The 23,483-nt window shown below is 30.5% G+C and overlaps 1 protein-coding gene across 4 annotated transcripts in view; it reads right to left on the minus strand.

Annotated features, from left to right (window-relative positions):
• The window catches only part of LOC123299605 (blood vessel epicardial substance-like), a 63,796-nt gene that overhangs the window by 18,488 nt on the left and 21,825 nt on the right, over positions 1 to 23,483 (minus strand). For all 4 annotated transcript variants that reach the window (XM_044881868.1, XM_044881867.1, XR_006535350.1 and 1 more), the window contains 3 exons: positions 7,224 to 7,588; positions 3,933 to 4,090; positions 619 to 862 (listed from right to left, as the gene is read on the minus strand). In XM_044881868.1, the coding sequence (XP_044737803.1) occupies positions 619 to 862; positions 3,933 to 4,090; positions 7,224 to 7,588 (767 nt within the window). The remainder of the gene's footprint in view (positions 1 to 618; positions 863 to 3,932; positions 4,091 to 7,223; positions 7,589 to 23,483) is intronic.

A 23,483-nucleotide genomic window follows, 5' to 3' on the forward strand; every position in this document is an offset into this window, starting at 1 on the left:
CTAGGCTGACGATGCGAAACAGATTTTGATTGAAAGAAGAGGAAGCGGTAGAGAAGAGTTCTGAAAAATTTTCAAAGCTATGAGCGAAATCTGCGATGAATACGACATGGAATTGCGGAAACCAAGGCTTGTGTCAAAACAAACCCAACGCTCGAGTGTACAGATTTATTCAGTTGAAGGTAATTTCCGAACCACAATCTACATACCGTACACCGATTTGTATCTGACACATTTACAGAATCGATTCTTTTGAACTTTGCGTGGTCTCAAACATACCTTAGATCAACAATGTCTGAAGATTAGCTAAACGGATTAACCTCGTTCAATATAAATCGCGATGTATAGGTCGATGCGCACAGACTTTTGTTAAGTATTTTTCTGTATCTCGCAAAATTAACTTAATTAAAAATAGTGACTGAATATCACATTTTGACTGAATAAAATTTTTTCTTATTCTAAAAAGAGTTTCTTGTTTTTATTGACTTTATGATCTAACATAATGAACAAAAGTTTGACTCCAACCCCTTCCCCCATTGGATGACTTGTAACTCGTGATGCACAGGCTTGGGCGCTTGGATTATTATACAACAAGTTTTTTTATTGATGGTTAATACAAACCTGCATTAATTTTTTTACAACATCTCTACCAAGTATATGATCGAATACTGCTTGTAGGAATTGATCAGTTATAATTGAAAGTCGTAATTTATCACGGTGCCATATTAATACACGCGACCATTCCATGGCCGTAATACTGACTTGAAAAAATTCATCGGTTGACACACCAAACCATTCGGGACTATCCAGAAATTGATGTGGAAATACAATATGTAAAGCACGACCACCTTGTGACACTACAAGTCTAAAATAAACAAAAATAAAGTGCGTTAATTACTTAAGATTATCACATGCTGTAGTCTAGGAGCTGGCGTACATTTTTTTTTTTTTAATAAAAATCCTACCCGTCTGCTGATTGATAAGTTAGTAGTTGAAGACTAGATTCCTACATTTCAACATTTTATTTCTACCCTGGGCTGGTAACTGTTTACGAGATATAGGACCTTAAAAACAGGAATTAGAAAAATATCATAGCCGCTTGATGTTAACGTAAGAGTATATGTGCTTCTCATAGCCCCACTACACCCGCAGAATGGATTTTTAACCCAAAAAGGGTCAAAAGGTTTTCCTACAAGTCTGATTACATACAGGTTCATTTAATATTCAATAACATTCAGTAAAGCTGAGACTTTCAACAAACCCTTAAAAAGTTAACCTCTTAAATTGTATTAATCTCTTTTATAACATATGCTTTAAGGGGTTATATCCAGTTGCCAGACCATTTATTTTACATAAATATAAAAAAGGTATACATATAGGACATATCTTTAATTTTAAGAACGCATTTTCCGATTTCAAAAATTTGATATGGTACTGCTCCTGTGGGCGATCTTCTGGACGTCCCCCAAAAAAGGTGTCCGACGGTGAACACCGCATCACTATTTGATCATGCCCCTACTTAATAATAACAGCCTTTCTTTTCTTAATTGTAAGACATTTCATAAAAACTTATATAAAATCTCTCAATTCGGTGAGCCTTTTGGCATAGGCCTCCTCCAACTGTCTTTACTGTATTCTGTCTTCTACAACCCTTGTTCAGTAAAGTCCCAAAGTGAGGCGGATTTCATCTTCCCATTTTCTTATTGGGCGACCATGTCTAATTTTCCTGTCTCATAGGTACCATAAAGTAACCTGTTTGCGCCACTTACTTTTATTAAACCTTAGCATATGGGCGGTCCAACTCCATTTTTGGTGATCAATACGGTAGAGTATATCGGTTACTTTTGTTGTGTTCTTTATTTCAGATAGTCTGATTCTGTCTTTGAGCTTTACTCCAGGCATAATTCTCTCCATAGCTCGTTTTCATCTTACTTGTGAGTGCTAAAGCCTCACGTTATGCAAGGAAGAATACACTTGTCAAATTTTTTTCTCATAATTCTACTGCTTAGTTGTTTGCTATTCATTATTTTCTTAAGTGACCAGAACTTTCTCATACCACCTGCTATTCGTTTGTCGACTTCCTTGGACATCATGTCAATGGAAGCAATTATTTGTCCTAGATAAGTATAATCAAAATACATATTCAAAACTAATACCATATTTTTTTTATGTCTAGCATTGTGGAGTTAGTCATCAATTTTGCTTTACTAGAGTACATTTCTAGGCCGACCTCTCTACTTTTCATAGCAAGTGATTGAATCATTTGCTCTAGTTTCTTGAAATCTTCTTCCATTAATATTTTATTGTCAGCTAACCTCAAGTGACTCAGACGTCTACATTGATATTAACGCCATAATCATCCCAGTCAAATTTTCTAAAGATGCTTTCTAGTACAGCATTGAATAGTTTGGGCAACTGCTTGGATAAATATATAATTGGTTGTATTTTATTATAATATTCGCTGTCTCTCTTTTATACATTGATATCCATATCATAAGAACTCTTCTTACACATATATATAAAATGGGATTATTTCCAAGCTGTATAGTACAACTAACTGTTTAGTCTAATAGTCGCATCAATGAATGTTTTTACTCGGCAGTCTTCAAGAACAGCTCCAATTTTGAAGATTTTTTTTTAATGATTCTTTTTGTATATTATTTAAAATCAGAAACATTTTAGAGGGGGAAATAACCTGATTTATCGATGCCCATCCTAAATCACTAATGATAGAAGTAAGTTTGAAATTTCGAGAAGATGCATACTTTGAGTGTCATTTAAGAAAGAATTTTTCAAAATTCATCTCCTAAAAGGGTGAAATAGGGGATGAAAGTTTGTTTAAAAATATAAACAAACCGTCATTTTTGATTTCACTACTTAACCGATTTTAAAAGTTCTTTCACAATAGAATGCTACATTATTAGCAAGTAAAATGGGCTATATTTTATTTTTAAAAAAATTAGGGTTCCGCACGAAAAATTAAAATCCATTAAATAGTGAAAACGACATTTTTGAGTTCACTATGTATCTGATTTTAAAAAATCTCTCATCTATAGAATACTACATTATCAGCAAGTGACATGACCGTATTTTCTTTTCAAAATAGGGATTTATTAGGGATTCGCACTAAAACTTACAATCCATAAAATAGTGAACAAAAGGGAAGTTAAGAGAATTGAAGGCTAGAACGTGAATAGATGCTAGTTATTTATATTGTTTAAACAATATTTGTGAAACTTGTATAAAAAATTTACTCTTGTGTGATTTTTTCCAAAAAGAAATGTATTTTAACTTTATAACAATAAAAATGGATTTTAACTTTTGATGCGGAGCCCCAAATTTTTGAAAATAAAATACAACCCATATTAATTGGTGATAATGTAGTAATATTCTATAGGTGAAAGAATTTTTAAAATCGGTTCAGTAGTGAACTCAAAAATGACGGTTTGTATATATTTTCATACAAACTTTCATCCCCTATTTCACCCTTTTAGGGGATGAATTTCGAAAAATTATTTCTTATGTGACACCTACAGTATAAAATCAATATCTTCTCGAACTTTCAAACGGCTATCATTAACGATTTAGGTTGGACGTCGATATATCAGTCTATTCCCTCTCCAAATTATTTCCCCCATTTGAAAGGTTTCTGATTTTAAATAATATACAAAAAGATCATTTTGAAAAATAAAACATCAAAATCGGAGCTTTTATTAAGGACTCATTAAGACTGGCTATTTTATATATTCCTTTATCCGACTATAAGCCATTAGAATTTTTTCTAACCCCACTTTTTTAAGGCTTAATATCTCAAAATAGACTTACCAGAAAAATGTAAAAGATAGCAAAGTTTTATATTTTCAGCAGACGCTTATAATTAAAAAAATGTGAGTGAGCTCCTAAACTACTTAAGTAAAGCAATTGTGATAACTTACTTTCCAGATAGTACAAGAGATAGACTATCAACTTTAGTTGCTTTCTCTTGGGCGTATACTTCTTGATATTTTAAAGTTCTAATCATTTTCATACAACTCAAAACTTTTTTAAATTTATGTCTTGATACCTTTAGTGGACGAAATAATGCTACATAAACCTATAAAAATTTATTTAAAGCAAAATGTAATGTTTCATTTTTTAATGCATTCACATCCACATCTACATCCAGTATATAAACAGTTTCTCCAAAATTAACTGACATTTTAATTTTTAACTATTCATAAAACGCATTATAATAGGGAAACTCAAAAGGCGATTTGAGGAGTAACTCGAGCCTTACGACTTTAATATAGGGACGCTCGCGTAGGGTAGACGAACAGATTAAAAAAAAAATCGATAGTTGAATTAATTCGAGCGCGTCAGATTAAGATATGGCGGCTTAATTACATACTAAAAAGTGTAGATTTATCAGACAATTTAAGCGTGATGCAGGAATATGGAAGGCTTACAAAGTTGCGCGCGCGATCAAATTGTTTTTATTTAAAAAAAATCCAAAGAATATAAAAAATACATAACCTGACGATTTGTGCAAGCCAACATAAATAGCAAAAAAAGTTTGTTGCAGGTAACGTTGATAGAGCGTATATCTTACTTATATTAAGTTAGCGGACCACTTTTCGAATTTTCTAACTTTTCCATACTGGAAATTTGCCGTTCTTTATTCGTGAAATTTTTTATTTTTTCGATCAATTATTTAAAAAAAATGGGGGTGGTTTTCGAATTTCTAAATTTTATTTTACTGGGAATTTGCCGTTTTTATTTGTAAATTATTCGTGACTTTTTTAATTTTTCTACTTAATTACCTTTCAAAAAAAACAGGGTGGTTTTTCAAGAAACCGTTATTTTATAATATTTAATTAGCGAACCAACTCCTAAAAATTCTTTAATTATAATTTAAGATTTTCATTTTAATTTATTTAAATGTAAATTCTGAAAACCTGAAATCATTTTAATAAAAATTATTTATCATTATTTGTATTTCTGAGAAAACAAATTACAGTTAAACAGACATTATATTTACAAAGAGTAAGCATCGCGTAACTTTCCGTACAGTGAGAGGCGTGCCAACATCTATGGTAATTGCTTAGATTAGCTAAAGACATTTATAAAAAAATATACATTGAATATAGGGACATTAATCAAAAAACGTACATTGAATGTCAAATTTTCATACCACAAAATGTTTTACTTGTCTTAAAAAAATACTTATCACGCATCACTTTACATTTTTTCTTACGAATCTACAATGGATTTGACCTAACCAAATACCTCAGATGTTGGCATGCTTAAAATCGTTTGATGCTCAGTCTATATGCCAATGGTTAAAATATATATAAAAATTTATTTGTTTAAAAGAGTCGTGTGTTTAACTGTAGTTTTTTTCTCAGAAATATAAATAATGATAAACAATTTTTGATTAAAATGAATCGGGGTTTCAGAATTTACGTTTAAATAAATTAAAATGAAAATCTTAAATTATAATTAAAGAATTTTCAAGAGTTGGTTCGCTAATTAAATGTTATAAAGTAAGTGTTTCTTGAAAAACCGCTCTGTTTTTCTTGAAAAGTAATTGAGCAAAAAATTAAAAATTCCACGAATAATTTACGACTAAAAAATGGTAAATTACCAATATAAAAAAATTGGAAGATTATTAAAGTGGTTTGGAAAAGTTGGAAAATTCGAAAAATGGTCCGCTAACTTAATATAGGTGTATATCTTGCAATATGTGTGTAATTGTGTATTAATATCACAGTCATAAATATACAGAAGTGTGTTAACTATATTCGCACCGTGCATGAATTTTATATTAGACGATTTCCATGGTTACGATACTCTACTTTCTTAATATAATTGTATGGATGGATATATAATTCTATGGATTGCATATAAAGTTTACATTGAAAATTTAATATTATTTTTTAACAAGTTTAAATGAGTAATTGTGTTAATTTATTATTTATTCTTAATTGTGTAAATTTCAAGTAAGTATTTAAAAAAAAAATCATTTTTTTAGCTTAATTAAAAAAAGATAACAATTAACAAGTTTTTATAATGGTAGGGGAACTGGTGACAGTTTTTATGTCATCATTAGAGCAAAGTTGAGAACACATTTTATCGATAATACCGACCCAATACATCAGGCAGCTATTGGTCTTTCAAGCCATACGCGTTATAGGGAACCATCGCAGGGATCGAAATGTCTCAAAAAAATTTTTTAAATGTACTATTTAACCAAAAACGAAACTTATTTTCAACGATTATTTAAAGATAAAAAATATGAGAAAATTTAAGTCTTTCATTCAAAATATGTTGTAAAATGCGTCTTCCCAGGTGTTAGACATTGCAAAAATAATTTTAAAATATACAAATTAACCAAGGTTGTGCTTTTGTTAGCAGATAGTTGGTGTAATAAGTAAACGGAAAATTATCGTTTTCCATTAAATGAAAGTTGCGGACATCGTCTTCCAAGAGCTTCAAGTCTTCTCTAGGAAGACGATGTTTGCAACTGTAATTTAATTGAAGACGATGATTTTCTGTTTACTTATTGCGTCAACTATCTACTGAAAAAAGTTCAACCTTGGTCAACTTGTATATTTTAAAATTATTTTTGCAATGTCTAACACCTGGGAAGACATGAAGCTTTTGGAAGACGGGGTTTGCAACTGTAATTTAATGGAAGAGTATGATTTTCCGTTTACTTATTACACCTACTGCAATGTCTAACACCAGAGAAGACGCATTTTAGAACATTTTTCGAATAGGATTTACATTTTCTCATTTCTTTGACTTTAATTAATCGTTAAAAATAAATTTCGTCTTTGATCAAATTGTACATTACAAAAATTTTTTGCGACATTTTGGGTCCTGCGGCTGTACCCTTCCAAGATATACGGCTTGGAAGACCAATAGCTTACTCATGTATTGCGCTAGCACTATCGATAAAATGTGTTCTCAACCTTGCTCAAATTGTGCGAAAATTTTTGTCACCAGCTCCCCTACCATTAATCAAGCGGCGACATGTTTTTTGCATGTTTTTGAGTCATATTCATTTTATAATTTTGAAGTGTTAGATGGATGCCCCTTTCTGTTATGGGTTCTTATACGATTAGAATCGAAAGTGATTTTAAAGGAATCGTATAAATGAAAAAGAATAGCGTATAAAATAGAGTAAAGTATAGTATAAAGTAAAGGGAATAGAAAATAGATAGTGACTAGTGATGTATACATACCTCTTCGACTTCCTTGGAGAATCTGATTGGCCTCAAATAAAATAATAATATACATATATGTATAAAATTAATAAGGACAAATAATGTGTTCCAAACAAAGGCATCAAGATAACAACGCACCGCCCAACCCCACAATGCAAAGAACGCACAACCGACCAGCAGTGTGCAACGTAAATATAACATTCCATATAGACCAGTAGGCGCCAGGTACGATAGGAAGAAAAATGTATTGGCCAGCTGGAAGTATATATGATTTGTTTGTTCCCATTTGTCGCAATAGTTTATACTGAACACGGCTGATATGAATGAACTATCGTATGGAAATGATGTTACATTCATACTGCTTGATACACCACCATCACCACCTGTAATCAAAATATACAAACAAGTACTTAACAATTCAATTCAACTTCATCAATCACGAACATCACTTAAAAATACTCTAAAGTCCAGAGTCTAACTCTAGGTCCTATAAATCTAACATCTGATAATGATATTATAAGAGAAAATCTTTCATTACTTCAATGAAAGTATAAATGGTGGCCGGAATGCAATATAAAGCTGATTATTTGGTATGTCCGATGAACACCTTAAGGGAATGTGAAACTATGTTTGGCAAGCAAAAAAAAAAAAATATAATGTAGTTAAAATTATTGTTATTTTTGGAGTCGGTGTCAGCCAAGGAAACAACTCTGACGGAACAGTTTGCTACATTAACTTCGCTGACACCGACTCCAAAAAAAACAATAATTTTAACTACATGATATTATCGTTATTTTATAACTTTTTAATGCATATTAATTTGTTTTGGAAAAGTTTTTCTTTTGAAGTCGGTTTTCTTTTTCTTAAATGTTTTTTTATTTTGTGATTTTTAGTGAATTTGAAGTATACTCAATGTCACAAAAAATGCTCGTTTTAAAACATTCTAAGTGTTACTATTATAACATAACATATGATGAGTACGCTTAGAATGTTTTAACTGTGGCACTTTTTTTGACAGTGAGTGTACACTAACTAATTCGTCACTAAAAAAAGAATCATCGAAATCGATTGGCGTGATATTGAGCTACTATTCGTCCTCTTGTCGTGCAAATTTAAAACTTTTATGGTTTTCTCATGCATGTCGTTGTCGGAACTGGACCAAAATGAAATGGGACCAGGCGGGAAGCACTAGCTTTCAAATTGATAAAGAATCATCGGTTCATTCAGTCAAAAGTTCTGAGGTAACACACATAAAAAAAAATTCAGTCGAATTGATAACCTCCTCCTTTTTTGTTTGAATTCGGTTAAATAGTTATTAGGTGACAAAAATTAAAATTCACTCTTTTTTGATGGTCCCGGTTGATCATATTTTTGAAACAACTCTTCTTTATGATAAGCCTTCTTCAATAATTATACGTTTGTCGAAGTGTTCTTCTTCGTTGTCGGATTCACGTATTTCAATTGCATGTAATTACCTTTTATGTTAATTTTTCAAGCACCATAATTAAAAAACTATTAGACTTACGGAGCTGTGGGTTGGCTTAAATTGTTTCAAAATTCTTATACTTTCAAAATGATAGAACCAATTAATTTCAAAAGCCCATAGTTTTTTGTAATGATCTGCGAAAACTAAAAAAAAGTTCCGAAAATTTGACAGTTTTTCACGTGTTATGCAGATACCATAACATTTTTTTGCATGCCAAACGTAGTTTCACACTTGTCTAAGGGCTCCAAATAACATACCAAAAAAGCAGCTTTATATCGCATTCCGGTCCCATTTGTACCAGTTAGTTGTCAAAAATTTTGAAAATTTTTGATGCAATTTCAAGAAAACTTTTTGATTTTTTTCAAAAAATTTTCATAAGGCTCGCAAATTGAAGTTACCTACAAATTTTCATCTCTCTACCTTTTATATTTTTGGAGAAAATGGAAACCAAAGTTTTGCCCTAATTTGCTCCTGCACGAGAAGACAATGAAATGTTTACGAAAAATTTTTTCAAAGAGTTGTTTATTTTGGTATAAGGAACATTTTATATATTTAAAATTTTGTTCTATCTCTAACGGTTATTCGGTTAACATAAGCAAAATTCAAATTTTAACATTTCTGATATTTTCGGCGTCATATTTCAAAAACTATTAGTAACCCCTTAGTCAAAATAAGTGGTCAATCTCGGAATCTAACGGAATAAGCTGAATTTTTGTATAAAGCTTTACTATGATGAAAAATGTTTCTCAAAAGTCACGTATGGTAAAGCGTTCGCGTCCTTAGATAATCAAGGTCAAAGGCCTCGAAAATCAGTTTTTTTGTGAATATCTCGTTTCTTTTGCTTTCAATCGTATTAACATGCAAAAGTTGTAGAGGATAAAATTTTCTACAAATTTTACCTGAAAGTTTTGTTTGTATGCTGAACCGTTTTTAAATAGAGAAGATAATGCGCTTAACTTAACGTACTTCAGTGCTGGGTCAATTTTTATAAATATAAGGTATTAAATTATTATTTAAGTAGTATTTAATGAATAATTAAGGAAAAAAACCGCATAATAAATTGGTATTCACGATTGACTCTATCTTATTATACGGTTTTTTCACTTAATTATCGATTAAATTCTATTAAAATAATTATTTAATACTATATATTTATAAATATTGACCCTGCACTAAGGTACGTATCGCTGAGATACTGTTTGTCTGAAAGCTTTTTTTATACGTTGGACAGTTTTTGAAAAATAGGGGGCGGAAGATGGAGCGCTCAGCTATACGTACCTTAGCGCAGGGTCAATATTTATAAATATAAGGTATTATAGACAAGGTCTATCGTGAATCGTGTTTTCATTAAATATTACTTAAATAATTATTTAATACCTTATATTTATAAATATTAACCCAGCACGGAAGTACGTTAAGCTGAGCGCACCATCTTCTGTGCCCTCTATTTAAAAAAATGGTTCAGCATACAAACAAAACTTTCAGACAAAATTTGTAGAAAATTTTATCCTCTACAACTTTTATAATTGAAGGCAAAAGAAACGAGATATTAACAAAAAAACTTATTTTCGATACCTTTGATCTTGAATATCTAAGGTTTGTACAAAAATTTAGCTTATTCCGTAAGATTCCGAGGTGAAACTCTAAGATGATTGGAGTATTAGATATGCAGAACTGTGGGCCAGCTTCAATTGTTTCAAATTTAGTATACTTTCAAAATAATGCTAGCAACTAATATCAAAAGCTTATAGTTTTTGAAATAAACTGCAAATCTGAAAAAAGTGAAAATTTCATATATATATATATATATACTTAGCAAGATCACGTCAAAAGACTTTCAAAATTTTTAAGACTTTGTTATAATTATTATACCATGCATATATGTATTATGCAAGATATACTAAGTTTAGTCCCAAGTTTGTAACGCTTAAAAATATTGATACTATGAACAAAATTTTGGTAAAGGTGTTCATAAAATCACCTAATTAGTCCATTTCCGGTTGTCTGTCCGTCTGTCATCACGATTACTCAAAAACGAAAAGGGATATCAAGCTGAAATTTTTATAGCGTGCTTAGGACGTAAAAAGTGAGATCAAGTTCGTAAATGAGCAACATAGGTCAATTGTGTCTTGGGTATGGACCCATCTTTTAAACCGTAACAGATAGAACAAAAGTTTAAATATAAAAAATGTTCCTTATAAAAAAATAAACAACTTCTGTTTGAAACATTTTTTCGTAAACATCACTGTTTACCTGTGAGAGCGCAAATTGTATAGTATGTATTATATAGGAATGTCATATATAGGTATACGTGCGACATGTATGTATGTGTTATGTGACAGAGTAATCAACACTTTCTATACATGGTATTTCAACAATTAACAATTAATTCAGTTAATTGTTTGTTTTCACTTGTAATTATCATTTTTTAAGTTAACCAATAATGTATAAAAAACAAGTGAAAACAAACAATTGACGAGTTAATTGTTGAAATGCAAATGCAAAGACAGTGTTGATTACTCTATCACATTACACATACATACATGTCACACAGACATAACTGATATCCCCAAAAAATACATATATACAATTTACGTCTAATTTGCGCCTTCACGGGTGAACAGTGAAGTTTACGAAAAAATATTTCAAACAAAAGTTGTTTACTTTTTGATAAGGAAGATTTTTTACATTTAAACTTTTGTTCTATCTCTAACGGTTTACAAGATAATAACATAGGTCAAGACCCAATGTTTCAAACCTAGGTTGCTCATTTACGAACTCGACCTCACTTTTTACGTACTGAATACGCTGTAAAAATTTCAGCTTGTTATCTTTTTTCGTTTTTGAGCTATCGTGTTGGCAGACAGACGGACAGACGGGCAGACAACCGAAAATGGACTAATTAGGTGATTGTATAAACACCTATATAAAAATTTTGTTCATAGCATCAATATTTTTAAGCGTTATAAACTTGGGACTAAACTTAGTATACCTTGCATATTACATAAATGCATGGTATAATGAGAAGTCATACATTTTTGGTTAACTTAAAAAATTATTATAAACAAAGTTTTAAAAATTATGTAAACTTTTGACGTGATTTTGTTAAGTATATATATAAGAAGTGCTTCACGAAGTCAACAAATTATACGCCAAATATTTAAACATTTTTTAAATTTAAAGTTCCGTAAGTGACAGTTTTTTATTGGAAATTCCTTCCTCTTTAAGAATTTTTTTTTTAATTTCTAATATATTAATAATTTATGAAATATTGGCGAAAAACGAAATACCTCTTTTTTCATCTTTAATTGTAGTTTGCAGTACAAAGAAGAGGTATGATTCCGTGAATAACACTCTTACGAACCTTCGTGAATTTACTACATTTACATTTACGAAAACTTTGAAATTGGGGCTTTAACAATGGGGGCTTTTTTCTCGAATGCAAGATAATTGAATTTAATAATAGAGAATAATAATGGCCTACAAAAATATTGGGCCGTTTGTCGTGATTTCCACTCCCAGCATGTCGGAAAAACGAGGGTATGAAAATTTAACAACAACCGGCAAATTTTTACAGAAATCCGTACAAAAATTATAAATGCGAAAATAACTCTGTCCGTCTGTCTGTCTGTTACGAAATCACGCCAAAACTACTCAACATGAATATGAAAACCAAAGTTTTAGATTTTCACTTCTGTTGACAGAACTCTTTTATCGGAGGTTTATCAAATTTTATAAAATTTACTAGATACTTCTCATCTATTTCTATGCAACCATAATGTACCACAGCGAAATGGGATACGGTACAGATAGGACTTTTGTCCTAAAATTAGGATTCCACACCAAAATAATAAAATCGATGAAATTGTGAACAAAAAGAGGATAAATGATGGCATATGAAGTGAAAGTTATAATGGACGAAGAGATAGAAACGTGTTCTGCTTGTGATCTGTAGTCCTTCCAATGTTGTTGACATTATGTAAAAGGGGTATGGGGGGAACCTTTTACGGTAATGTCGGATAAAATCACTGATGCGGGGGCGGAGTATGCGAGGGTGAAAATGGAAATCTGCTCATGATATGTAATATGTCCGCCCTTTTTCCAATATAATTTACGTCATCTAAGAAGTGAAAATTGAAGTGGGCGGATGACTAGGTCTTACTTAAGGAGTGAAAAAAATAAATTAAAATAATCATAATTTTTGTTTTGACATTTCTTAAATTAGGGTGAAGTAGATATAGATACAATTTATGGACATCTGTTAATAATAATGTAAGTAATGTTAAGTTTGGAGTATTTATTAAATAATGCAATTGCCTATATGTGCATTTAGCAATATATTATGTAATAAACAAATTTTTACTAGTCCTTACTAATATTATAAATGCGAAAATAACTCAGTGTGTCAGTCTTTCTGTGTGTTACGCCATCACACCAAAACTAATTAACCGATTTAAATGAAATTTGGTAGAGATTTTTAATGCGAAATAAGGGGTGTAAGAGGTTGAAATAGAAGACGGAAAATAGGGAAATAACGTAAATTTTAAAGCTAGAAGCTTTAAACTTATTTTTAGGCTTAAGAGTAGATATAAATAAATACGACATTCAAAGTGTCTATTCTACCCCTTGGAGGGGGGGGGGTTAAAGGTGAAAAATGGGTTCAAATTACAATTTACTTTAAATTAAATAAACATTCTTTAACAGAATATTTCAATTCCTTACAGCCCTTTTTTATGGCGTATTAAATAATATAAGTATTAAGTAAGAATATGTCCTTTCTCAGACTCTGGACTACCTCTGTACCAAATTTCATTTAAATCAGTTCATTATTTTACGCGTGATTGCGTAACACGCCTGAAGAGAGACAGACAGGGTTATTTTCGCTTTTATATATATATTTAAGGATTTGTTTATTACATAATATATTAATTAATGTATAGGCAATTGCAGATGTCCAAAAATTGTATCTCCTTCACCCTCATTTATGAAAATGCAAAACATTTAAACGAAATTTATATTTTTAAACTCTTTAGAGAGGACCTAGTCATCCGCCCACTTCAATTTTCACTTCTGAGGTGACGCAAATTATATTGGAAAAAGGGCGGACATATTACATATCATGAGCAGATTTTCACTTTCATCCTCGAATCCTCCATCCCTGCATCAGTGATTTTATCCGCCATTACCGAAAAAGGGTCCCTCCACTACCCCTTTAGATAATGGCAACAATATTGGAAGAACCACATATCACGAGCAGAAAACGTCTCTATCTCTTAGTTCATAATACAATAATCTTTGTATTTAAAATTAAAGTTGCCCAGCGAAGCGGGTGGTTCGCAGCTAGTGTTTAATAAATATTAGTAAAATTTAATGCTCATATTGGCCATGAGCCGTTTTCTTGGACCTACGCTTTAAATATGTTAGTTTAACGACTATATGTTTTATTATGTTTTAAATTATTTATCAAATTTCAAACATATTTCAACTTAAAAAGGTTGACACCCTGCTACTATTTATCAGGATTGCAACTTTGTTAATATAAATACTTTATAAAAAGTACAAAACTTACGTCATTATTTACATTAATAAGTTATTGATAAATATACAAGCATAAATAAACCACTAACCAGTGAAAAGGCATTCTTTAAACTGTGACCATTGTGGGTGTTTATAAAAAGAATTCCAGCACCAACAAAAAATGGCTCAACGGTAAGATATTATCTTAACTTTTTTTTAATTTTATAATTAAATATAAAATTTTATGCGTAATATCTCAATTTTTACATTACTAGAGAAGGACACCGTAGATTTTATTAGCTTAGTACATGTTAATGCCAAAATACAATTCCATTTATGAAACTTTTACACAAAAAGCTTTCGATTTAATATCCTCCTTTCAGAAGTTTTCCTTCTAAAAAAGTAAATATCATTGTTTTCCCGTGAGAGAGCAAATTAGGGAAAAATTTTGGTGTCCATTTACTTTAAAACTATAAAAGATAGAGAGTTGAAAATTCGTAGGTAGCTTCAAATAGTGGTCTTGTGGAAGGTTCTTAAAAAACGAAAGAGACATTTACTGGAGTAAATCTAAGCAAAAAAAGGCTGTTATATGGATTAAAAGTTCGAGCAACGAAACTTTGGGGTTTTTCTTTTCACATCAAAATAAGTATTTTTTGAAATTTTTTACTTTCCCGGAGTGGTGCAACATGTTTAAAAAACAAAATGGCGTCAAAAATGAAATTTTTTTCAGAAATTTTATCATTTTTATTTTATATTCGCAAAAGGAGGCATCGGTGCATATCCAAATTTGGTAGGTTTGTAGTCCATGTTAAGAACTACTCCTCATAATTTTTTGGTGGGGTTTCGTCCCTTCCCCTCCCAGTTATATATATATGTATACATACATATGGTAAAACAGTTCATTTGACTATAACTTGAAAAATATTCGATTGATTTTAATGAAACTAATATCAATAGTAGGTTTTATTACTTACAACTTTCGGTTAAAATTTTAGCGAAATCCGTTAAATAGTTCGGCCAAAATTTCCAATTTAGGAAATTGTTTAAAATGGCTGCCATTTTATGCCATTTTGTCCTACGAGGTTAAATTTTTTTTTAAATTGTAGCATTTTTTATTATCTTTCGATTTTATAATAAGTGGCTTACCCGTAAAATGACTCCTTGATCCATATTTTTGCGAAAAACGGAAAATTTAGCACTTTCTGGAAATAATTGTTTGGGGGATGTATGGACTGGCTTTGGGGGGTGTTTTTTGCTTTGGCATGAGAAAACTATTTTTAAAAGAGGTCTATATGGTTTAAAGCAAAATTTTTAAGTTTTAACCCCCGCGCTGTAAGGGGGAAGGGGTGTATGAAATAAATGTGTCTTAAAAGATTTTAAAAAGAGGTCAAAATAGCTTAAAATGCTAAAGTAACCCAAAATTTTAGATGCTTTTATTAATATAGCACTTTTTACAACATCCACCCCTTCCCCTCCCGCTTTCCTATTTTTTGCAAATTCAAAATTTTTATGACGTATAAAGAGGTTTTGGGGGTCGCTGATCTCGAACTTTTGGCCCAAATAAGTACACCCCCTAAAAATATTACAATTGTTTTTGATAATCTATTGCAAAATTCGAGATCAGCGACCCCAAAAACCCCTTTATACGTCATAAAAATTTTGAATTTGCAAAAAATATGAAAGTGGGAGGGGAAGGGGTGGATGTTGTAAAAAGTGCTATATTAATAAAAGCATCTAAAATTTTGGGTTACTTTAGCATTTTAAGCTATTTTGACCTCTTTTTAAAATCTTTTAAGACACATTTATTTCATACACCCCTTCCCCCTTACAGCGCGGGGGTTAAAACTTAAAAATTTTGCTTTAAACCATATAGACCTCTTTTAAAAATAGTTTTCTCATGCCAAAGCAAAAAACACCCCCCAAAGCCAGTCCATACATCCCCCAAACAATTATTTCCAGAAAGTGTTAAATTTTCCGTTTTTCGCAAAAATGTGGATCAAGGAGTCATTTTACGGGTAAGCCACTTATTATAAAATCGAAAGATAATAAAAAATGCTACAATTTAAAAAAAAATTTAACCTCGTAGGACAAAATGGCATAAAATGGCAGCCATTTTAAACAATTTCCTAAATTGGAAATTTTGGCCGAACTATTTAACGGATTTCGCTAAAATTTTAACCGAAAGTTGTAAGTAATAAAACCTACTATTGATATTAGTTTCATTAAAATCAATCGAATATTTTTCAAGTTATAGTCAAATGAACTGTTTTACCATATGTATGTATACATATATATATAACTGGGAGGGGAAGGGACGAAACCCCACCAAAAAATTATGAGGAGTAGTTCTTAACATGGACTACAAACCTACCAAATTTGGATATGCACCGATGCCTCCTTTTGCGAATATAAAATAAAAATGATAAAATTTCTGAAAAAAATTTCATTTTTGACGCCATTTTGTTTTTTAAACATGTTGCACCACTCCGGGAAAGTAAAAAATTTCAAAAAATTCTTATTTTGATGTGAAAAGAAAAATGCCAAAGTTTCGTTGCTCGAACTTTTAATCCATACACAAGGCGTAATTTCACTCTACTAATTTCTTAACAATAGATTCGAAAAACTTCGAAAATTAAAATGGCGCCCGAAAGGCGGCTATAATTGTGTTGGATTTTAAACTTTTCTAATTTATTAAAAAAATGCATTGACATTCAAAATTTTTTATACAAGAAGAGTATTTCAACAATTAACTCACTTTTGCCGTTCAATTATTTTACAAAAATAGAGCTGGTTCGCTAACTTAATAATAAGTTATCGGACCATAACTTAAAGCAATAGAAACCCAACTTAACTTAATTTTAACATAATAAGAAATTGCCGTTTTTTATTCGCAAATTATTCATGAAAATTATAATTTTGTCGCTCACTTATTTGTCAAGAAAACCAGGGTGGTTTTTCAAAAAGCCGTTACCTTAATATTTAATTAGCGAACTAACTCCTGAAAATTCATAAGTTAGAATTTAAGATTTTATAACAATGATTGGAAGCTTGATTCAAACATAGCATTAAGTTTAATTTTTTTGACACTAAATTAGCACAAATTGTTGAGCAAAAAATTTAGTGATTCTGTTAATTTGACAATGCTCAATTTTTATTAAATATCGAGTACAATGTAACTAAATACTAAAAGGAAAAAAGTGTTGCAACTTGAAATTTTACACATTTGTTTATTAGATTGTAAAAACTACGTACCAAAAGGGAGACCACTAAGGGAGATGGTTAACCCTCTTTTGGCGGGGGTAGTTTGAGGTTTTAATTAGTTTTTTTACAAATTAAAAAAAACTATGCATCAAATATAAAAAAAGTTCAAATAAAAGTTTTAGTTGATTAAAATGTGCACATTTTTATTTTTTCTACTTTTAATACAGGTTACATAGAAGCTAGTTATTCTTGTCCATAATGCACTAAATAACAGGAGTTATTTTATTATTTAAATAGGTTCAGTATCACATACTCAATGTAAATGCACAAAATCCTTACAAGAATAGAGGGGGGATGTGCATTTTAAGGATAACCGTGCACTTTAGACCGAAAATTGTTATAACCTTTATACGTCAGTCAAATCCTATTTGGACCCCTTAGAAGAGTGTGAAACCACATTTTGCAAGCAAAAAAAAGTTGTGCTTCCTGCATAATACTCGAAAAACTGGAAAATTTTCGGCCATTTTCAGTTTTTGCAATTTAATTCAAAAACTGTGAGCTTTTTGACATTAGTTGCCATTATCATTTTGAAAGTATACTAAATTTGAAACAATTTAAGCCGATCTAAAGTTCCGTATGTCTAATAGTTTTTGAGATATGATGCTTGAAAAATTTCAGAAATACTAAAATTTTGAGTTTTGCTTATGCTAAACCGTTAGGGATAGAACAAAAGTTTAAAGGTCAAAAATGTTCTTTATACCAAAATAAATAATTTTTCTTTTTAACATTTTTCTTAAACATCATTGTTTTCTCGTGCAGAGGCAAATTATGCCAAAACTTTGGTGTCCATTTTCTCCAAAAATATAAAAGATGGAGGAATGAAAATTTGTAGGTAGCTTCACAGTGCGAGCCATATGAAAAATTATTGGAAAAAATCCAAAAAGTTTTCTTGCAAATATGTACTTCGAAAAATTTTCACAATTTTCGACACCTGGTACAAATGGGGCCGAGTAGCGATATAAAACTGCTTTTTGGTGTGTTATTTGGACCACTTAGAAAAGTTTGAAAATATGTTTCGAAAGCAAAAAGAAGCAGCTTTGTATCGCTACTCAGCCCCATTTGTACCAGGTGTAGAAAATTTTGAAAATTTTTTTCAATAATTTTTCATAAGGCTCGCAAGTTGAAGCTACCTACAAATTTTCACCCCTCCATCTTTTATATTTTTGGAGAAAATGGACGCCAAAGTTTTGGCATAATTTGCCTCTGCACTAGAAAACAATGATGTTTAAGAAAAATGTTAAAAAGAAAAATTATTTATTTTGGTATAAAGAACATTTTTGACCTTTAAACTTTTGTTCTATCCCTAACGGTTTAGCATAAGCAAAACTCAAAATTTTAGTATTTCTGAAATTTTTCAAGCATCATATCTCAAAAACTATTAGACATCGGCTTAAATTGTTTCAAATTTAGTATACTTTCAAAATGATAATGGCAACTAATGTCAAAAAGCTCACAGTTTTTGAATTAAATTGCAAAAACTGAAAATGGCCGAAAATTTTCCAGTTTTTCGAGTATTATGCAGGAAGCACAACTTTTTCTTTGCTTGCAAAATGTGGTTTCACACTTCTTTAAAGGGTCCAAATAACATACAGTAGAATCTCGATAAGTTAAAGTCCAAGGGAAACACAAAATATTTTAAGTTATAGAGGTTTTAAGTTATCAAGTGTCTATGATAGGTAAAGGTTAATATAGAGGTATGTACATGTTTCTATGTACCCTAGTTAATATAGAGGTATGTACATGTTTCTATGTACCCTAGTTAATATAGAGGTATGTACATGTTTCTATGTAGTTACTGAGGGCCTATACAGAGATTATTTATTTAAGTTATAGAGGTTGCGTATTTTAAGTTATAGAGGTTTTGGGCTCTGATGGGAAGGGAACATAGTATTTTTTGAAGTAACAGAGGTTTTTATGTTACCGAAGTTTAGGTTCTCGAGATTCTACTGTATTAACAATACATATTACAAAAAAAAAAAAAAAAAATTTGTTTACAAAAAAGGTAGGTTATTTAATTATTTACAATTAAGGTTATTACTATTTTCGGTCTAAAGTGCACGGTTATGGAGATATAGTCTTAAATGGTTTTCCTTAAAATGGAGGCGCTTCACCGCCTATTTTTGTAAGGATTTTGTGCATTTACATTCAGTACATGATACTGAACCTATTTAAATAAAAAATAACTCCTGTAATTTAATGCAGAAATAAATTCTCTGTAGTGTAGAAGTATTTCTAGCTATAAAATTGACCAAGATATGTCAGTTTTAAAATGGTGTATTTTATGCTGAGTTAATCAAATGAAAAGGAACCTATCTTGGAAGCCGTTAGAGATAGAACAAAAGTTTAAATGTAAAAGCTATTCCTTATCAAAAAAATTTTCAACTTTTATTTGAAATATTTGTACTCGTGAGAGCGCAAATTAGTACAAAACTTTGATGTTTATTTTCCCCAAAACTATAAAGGATACGGAGTTGAAAATTTGTATGTAACTTCATCTAGTGGTCTTGTGAAACATTTTCGAAAAACGGAAAAAATTCTAGAAAATACTATACTTTTGATTTAATTTTTTATTTGATGCATGGTTTTTTTGTAATTTGTAAAACATTGATTAAAATCCTCAATAACCCCAACCCCCCTGAGTGGGCGATTTTTTGGTACGAAGTTTTTACAACCTGATAAACAACTGTGGAAAATTTCAGATGCAAAACTTTTTTCTCTTTTACCATGATTTTTTATTTAATTTTGTTGTTCTGTATTTTGTACAATTAAGGTAGTACCAGCATGAAATCACTTTTCGACAGATTTGGCCGAATTTTTTTTCTCGGGTTTATAATAGCTTTATTTATGAATTCCTAAAATTTCATAATTTTTGACCGTTTAGATCGCGAGATATTTAAAGCCAACGTTCGCGATTTTGAGGGTCATGTCCCATTTAAATCATGTAAAATGTCCGGTCTCTCTAACTATTTTTTATGATATTATTATATATTGAAGAAAAAGTAGAAAAAAATGTTTATACAATACAATTCAAAAAAAAAAATTTAGAAATTAATTTTCACTTTCGAGATATTAATTTTGACGTAAATTGATCGAAATTGGGACGTTGGCATAATTATTTCCCATTTTAAACGGTCAAAATTTCTGAAACTTTGGGAATTAATAGTAAGCATTATTAAATTCTTAAATTTAATTTTTCGTTAAATTCTGTCGAAAAAAAAATTGTACCATTGCTTTAACATAGAAACTGCAAATACCATGCTGGAACATCCTTAAAGTAAATATGTATTGATCCGCTCAAAATAATGTTTTTGCGTGAACTTATTAAAAGGCAAAAAAAAAAAAAAAAAACTAAAAAAAATTTGGCATTTAGTTTAAGACTCTACTAACGCGCAGTCTCAAAAGTGCTAGGGTTGCGTTAATTAACGCTAGGTATACATAAATAAACGATTTTTGGCCAATATCTCGGAGACCATGAACTTTATGAAAAATAGTTTCAAACAAAAATTTTCGGAAAATTATTCCCTAAATAAAATGTAGACTCAAAAAATTTGATATCTTCAAATATATATATTTATATGCTAATTAACAATATCTTGAAATTGATTTTATAAAAAAAAAATTTCAGACAAAAGTTGTTGTAAATTTTTTTCCTAAAAAAAATATAGAGTGAACATTTTCGATTTTTTAGCCGTTTTCAAAACGATCAATTTTATTTATATTTTTCATGAATTATAAAATCATTTTACTCGAATTATGTGTAAAAGGTTCTGAATTTTGATACTCGGGGGTTTTGGAAATCTCTGATTGCGAATATAACGATAAACAAGTGAAAACAAACAATTGACTGAGTTAATTGTTGAAATACCATACATAGTCAGTGTTGATTTCTTTACCACATTACACATACAAACATGTGACACATACATAACTGATAATCAAGTATAGTACATATTATAAAATTTCTACCTAATTGGCGCCCTCACGGGTAAACAGTGATGTTTACGAAAAAATGTTTCAAACAAAAGTTGTTTAATTTTTGATAAGGAACATTTTTTACATTTAAACTTTTGTTCTATCTCTAACGGTTTACGAATGGGTCCTACGGACCCAAGACCCAATTGACCTATGATGCTCATTTACGAACTTGACCTCACTTTTTACGTCCTGAGTACGCTGTAAAAATTTCAGCTCGATATCTTTTTTCGTTTTTGAGTTATCGTGTCCACAGACGGACAGACGGACGGACAACCGGAAATGGACTAATTAGGTGATTTTATGAACACCTATTACAAAATTTTTTTCCTAGCATCATTATTTTTAAGCGTTACAAACTTGGGACTAAACTTAATATACTATGTATATTTCATATATACATGGTATAAAAACTATCAGAGCGCACCTGTAGGTGATTGTGATATATAAGGTTTTTTTGTAGTTATCTTGAAGATGTGGTTGTCGAAAATAAGTTTTAAAATGTAACAAATTTTGTCAACACTGCAAAGGTTACGATTGTTTAAATTCTTAGCAACCTAGTTCTGATGAGGATCTTGATGATATTTAAAATTATTATCAGAACTATTGCTTCACGACATTCGATGATGTAGATAACGAGATAAAGGTGCCTAAATTTTACTCCGGCCAAAGACCGGGTAGTAATTGCTATAGACGACGTCGATATCAGGGCTAACCGACCTCCGGGTGCGCTTTGGAATATTTTTATCGTCATATTCGCAATCAGCGAATTCAAAAACCCCCGAGTATTAAATTCAGGACTTTTTACATATAATTCACGAAAAATGTATATCGAAATTGTCCACTCTACATTTTTTTTAGGAAAAAAAATTTCCAACAACATTTGTTTGGAAATTTTTTTTATAAAATCAATTAGTTTCAAGATACTGTTAATTAGCATATAAATATATATATTTGGCCGTTTTTCCCGATTTTCGGGAAAATGGTTGAAGATATCAAATTTTTTGATTCTACATTTTATTTAGGAAAACAAATTTCCGACAATTTTTGTTTGAAACTATTTTTCATAAAGTTCATGGTCTCTGAGATATTGGCCAAATATCGTTTTTTATTTTTATACATGGCGTTAATTAACGCAGCCATAACACTTTTGAGACTGCGCGTTAGTGGTCTTAAACTAGATGCCGAAACCTTCCTTTTTTTTTGTCTTTGAATAAATTCATGAAATCGCTTATTTTCAGTTATTTTGGACGGCCTATAAAAGGAAAAAATTTATGCATCTTTGAGATTTTCCACAGTTGTTTATTAGGTTGAAGAAAAGGTCAAACTCTCAGGGACGTATCTAACCCCCATTTTTTGGGGGGGAGTTTTAAACAGTTTTTACAAGTTACAAAAACTATACAATAAAAAAAAGTTCTAGTAGAAGTATTTTTGCACATTTTCGATTTAGTTTCGACTTTCTAGCTTCAAAATTGGCCGAGATATGCAAATTTTAAAATCGAATTTTTTTGCTCATTCAATCAAATAAAAAGTACCTGAAAACCGTTAGAGATAGAAAAAAAGTTTAAATGTAAAAATTATTCCTTATAAAAAAATTAACAACTTTTATCTGAATCGTTCTTAAGAGGGCGCTATTTAGGTGAAAAGAAATTTTTTTTGTATTTTTCGAAAATTTTATTTGCATTTAAATTGCAATATTTCAAAAAATGTATGCCTGAAACTGCTAGAACTTTTTGATCATGTTGCTAGTACCTGAATAAAGTTAATTGGGAAACGGCAAGCATTAATTTTAGTTCCCGTGATAAATTCAACAGTGTTTGTACTGAATAAAACATAAAAATAAAGTTCCAATAAACTTTGTTTTCATTATAACTCCACCAATTTGCATGCAAATAACTTAAAATTTTTTTCATTTTCATGGATTTGTAAATTACTTTAAAAAGTGTACGATATACTTTCTTCAAAAAACTTTAAATTTGTCAGTTATTTGACGTTAAATACTCCGAATTTCAATTGCCAAACACTCGAAAACTGTTGACTTT

This window comes from Chrysoperla carnea, chromosome 5, assembly GCF_905475395.1.
Source record: "Chrysoperla carnea chromosome 5, inChrCarn1.1, whole genome shotgun sequence".
Classification (NCBI taxonomy): Eukaryota; Metazoa; Arthropoda; class Insecta; order Neuroptera; family Chrysopidae; genus Chrysoperla; species Chrysoperla carnea.